Source organism: Miscanthus floridulus, chromosome 5 (assembly GCF_019320115.1).
Source record: "Miscanthus floridulus cultivar M001 chromosome 5, ASM1932011v1, whole genome shotgun sequence".
NCBI lineage: Eukaryota > Viridiplantae > Streptophyta > Magnoliopsida > Poales > Poaceae > Miscanthus > Miscanthus floridulus.
In genome coordinates this window covers 133,485,404-133,488,201 of record NC_089584.1, presented here as the reverse complement: position 1 = coordinate 133,488,201, position 2,798 = coordinate 133,485,404, and the positions used below count along the sequence as shown (strand labels likewise).

At 56.4% G+C, this 2,798-nt stretch overlaps 1 protein-coding gene across 1 annotated transcript; it reads right to left on the bottom strand.

Moving 5' to 3' along the window:
* Positions 1-1,626: 1,626 nt before the first annotated feature.
* LOC136455384 (uncharacterized) lies at positions 1,627-2,190 on the bottom strand. The gene is made up of 2 exons (XM_066455430.1): positions 2,077-2,190; positions 1,627-1,887 (listed from the first exon to the last, which is right to left on the bottom strand). Exons 1-2 carry the CDS (start codon positions 2,188-2,190, stop codon positions 1,627-1,629), a joined length of 375 nt encoding a protein of 124 aa, XP_066311527.1.
* Positions 2,191-2,798: the final 608 nt, after the last annotated feature.

Below are 2,798 nucleotides of genomic sequence, written 5' to 3'. Positions count from 1 at the left end.
AAGGGCCTCATATTCCGCGGCATTGTTTGAAGCTAAGAAGTGGAGGCGGATGGCGTAACGGAGCCTACTCCCATCCGGGGAGATCAGAACCACTCCAGCTCCCGAGCCGGGCGCCATTACAGACCCATCGAAGTACATTGTCTAGTATTCGTGGGTGACGTCTGGGATTGGTAGCTGGACCTCCATCCATTCGGCGAAAAAATCCGCGAGAGCCTGAGACTTAATAGCGGTGCGAAGGGTATATCTGATGTCGTGGCCCATGAGTTCAGGAGCCCACTTGGAGATTTGTCCCGCGATGTCGTGGTTGCGGACGATGTCTCCGAGTGGGTATGAAGTGACGACCGTGACTTCATGGTCGGTGAAGTAGTGTAGGAGCTTCCTGGTCGCCATTAGTACGGCGTATAGGAGTTTCTACACCTGGGGGTACCGGACTTTGGGGTCGGTAAGCACTTCTTTGACGAAGTATACGGGTCGCTGTACTTTGAGCTGGTGTCCCGGTTCCTCCCTCTCTACGACCAGGGTGGCGCTCACCACATGGTTACTTACCGTGACATAGAGGAGGAGTTCTCCCCGCTTGGGAGCGACGAGGATTGGGGCCGATGTTAGGGACGTTTTGAGGCTTTCGAGAGCCTGCTGGGCTTCCTCAGTCTAGACGAAGGCATTCATCCTTTTGAGGAGCTTGTAGAGCAGCATCCCCCGTTCACCGAGCCGGGAGATGAAGCGGCATAAGGCAGCCAGGCAACAGGTGAGTCTCTGCACGCCCTTGACATTGCATATGGGGCCCATGTTGGAGATGGCCGTGATCTTTTCGGGGTTGGCTTCGATGCCGCACTCGGATACGATGTATCCAAGCAGTTTCCCCTTTGGAACCCCGAAAACACACTTTTCGGGATTCAGCTTGATGTTGAACCTTCGGAGGTTTGCGAACGTCGCGGCCAAGTTTGCGATCAGGTCGCAAGCTCAAGCCGTTTTGACCACTATGTCATCAACATAGACGGCGATCGTTGGTTTTGGCCGCTTGGCCTGATCGGGCTGGTCGAGCGAGTCGATTTGGTCGGCGAAGCATTGCTGCATGCACCTTTGGTAGGTGGCGCCAGCGTTCTTCAGGCCGAAAGGCATGGTCACGTAGCAATACGAACGATACGGGGTGATGAACGAGGTTGCGAGCTGATCGAACTCTTTCATCGCGATCTGGTGATAGCCTGAGTAGGCATCCAGAAAGGAGAGGATTTCACAACCCGAGGTGGAGTCAATTATCTGGTCTATGTGTGGTAATGGGAAATGATCCTTCGGGCACGCTTTGTTAAGTCCAGTATAATCGATGCACATTCTCCACTTCCCGGTCTTTTTTCTGACTAGGACGGGATTGGCAAGCCAGTCGGAATGGAAGACCTCCCTGATGAACCCGGCTGCCAGGAGTTTGGCGATTTTCTCGCCTATGGCCCTACACCTTTCGTCGTCGAAGCAACACAGGCGTTGTTTGATGGGTTTAGAGCCCAGGGTAAGGCGTAGTGCGTGCTCGGCGACCTCCCGGGGTATCCCCGGCATGTCAGACGGCTGCCATGCGAAGACATCACGATTGTCACGCAGGAAGTCGATGAGCTCGCTTTCCTATTTGGCCGGAAGCTAGGTCCTGATCCGAACTATCTTGGTTGGGTTGGTGGGATCGATTTCCACCACCTTGGTTTCTTCGAGCGGGCGGAAGGCCGACGAGGAAGTTGGTTGGTTATAGTTCGGGGCTGCCGGGACCGATGACTCCCCGAGCCACGGGAGTTCGGACGAGTTGACGACCGCAGTGGCGAGCTCGTAGTGTTCGCGGTCGCACATGAAGGCGTGCGAGAACGCGCTGCTCACAGTGACGACGTCGTTTGGTCCCGGCATCTTCAGCTTGAGGTAGGTGTAATTGGGGATTGCCATGAATCTCGCATAGCATGGCCGCCCCAAGATGGCGTGGTAGGACCCTGGAAAGTCCAGCACCTCGAAGGTGAGAACCTCCGAGCGGAAGTTGGCTCGGCTGCCGAACGTGACGGGCAGATTGATCTGCCCGAGTGGGTATGCCTGTGCTCCCGGGATTACCCAATGGAAGGGGGAGCCCGCCGGGCGGAGTTCTGACCAGGGGATGCGCATGGCATCAAGGGTGTCGATGTACAGGATGTTGAGGCCGCTGCCGCCGTCCATCAGCACCCTCATAAGCCGCTTCTTGCAGACGATGGGGTCGACAACGAGCAGATAGCGTCCTGGTCTTGCGACATGGGAGGGATGGTCCCTCTGATCGTAGGTGATCGGAGACTCTGACTAGCTGAGGAAGGAGGGGATGGCTGACTCAGTGGTGCATGCCTCTCGATAGCGAACCTTATGTTGTCGCTTGGTCCAGACGGCATCGGATCCTCCAAAGATCATGATACATTCGTCAGCGTCAGGGAAGTCGTCCGCGTCTTTGCCTACCATACCTCCCTTCTTGGGTGCTGCCTCTTTGCCGTCTCCCTCCTTTGGCCTGCCGGCCTGTCAAAGGAAATGTTTGAGGAGCTCACACTCCTTGTAGAGGTGTCTAACAGGGTAGGCGTGGTTGGGGCATGGACCGTCCATGAGTTTGTTGAAGTGGTCAGGTAGTCCCTGATGGGGCTGCTTGACTGTGCGATCGATCGCAGCGACCAGCGGGGCGCTGTCCGATCGATGTTGATCCTTTTTGTTTTTCTTGCCCCTCTACGTGGAGGGGCCCTTGTTCGGATCCGGGCGTTTGGCTTTGACCTTGTCCCGGCCTCCGCTCAAGACCGCTCCGACCTCCTCCTCACTGGAGG

What these genes read in the sequence shown, in the direction of transcription:
- LOC136455384 (XM_066455430.1), bottom strand. Translation starts at nt 2,190, where the DNA reads ATGAGGGTGCTGATGGACGGCGGCAGCGGCCTCAACATCCTGTACATC. An exon ending in CGGGCTCCCCCTTCCATTGG is followed by an intron (nt 1,888 to 2,076) that starts GTAATCCCGGGA and finishes ACCTACCTCAAG; the next exon opens with CTGAAGATGCCGGGACCAAA.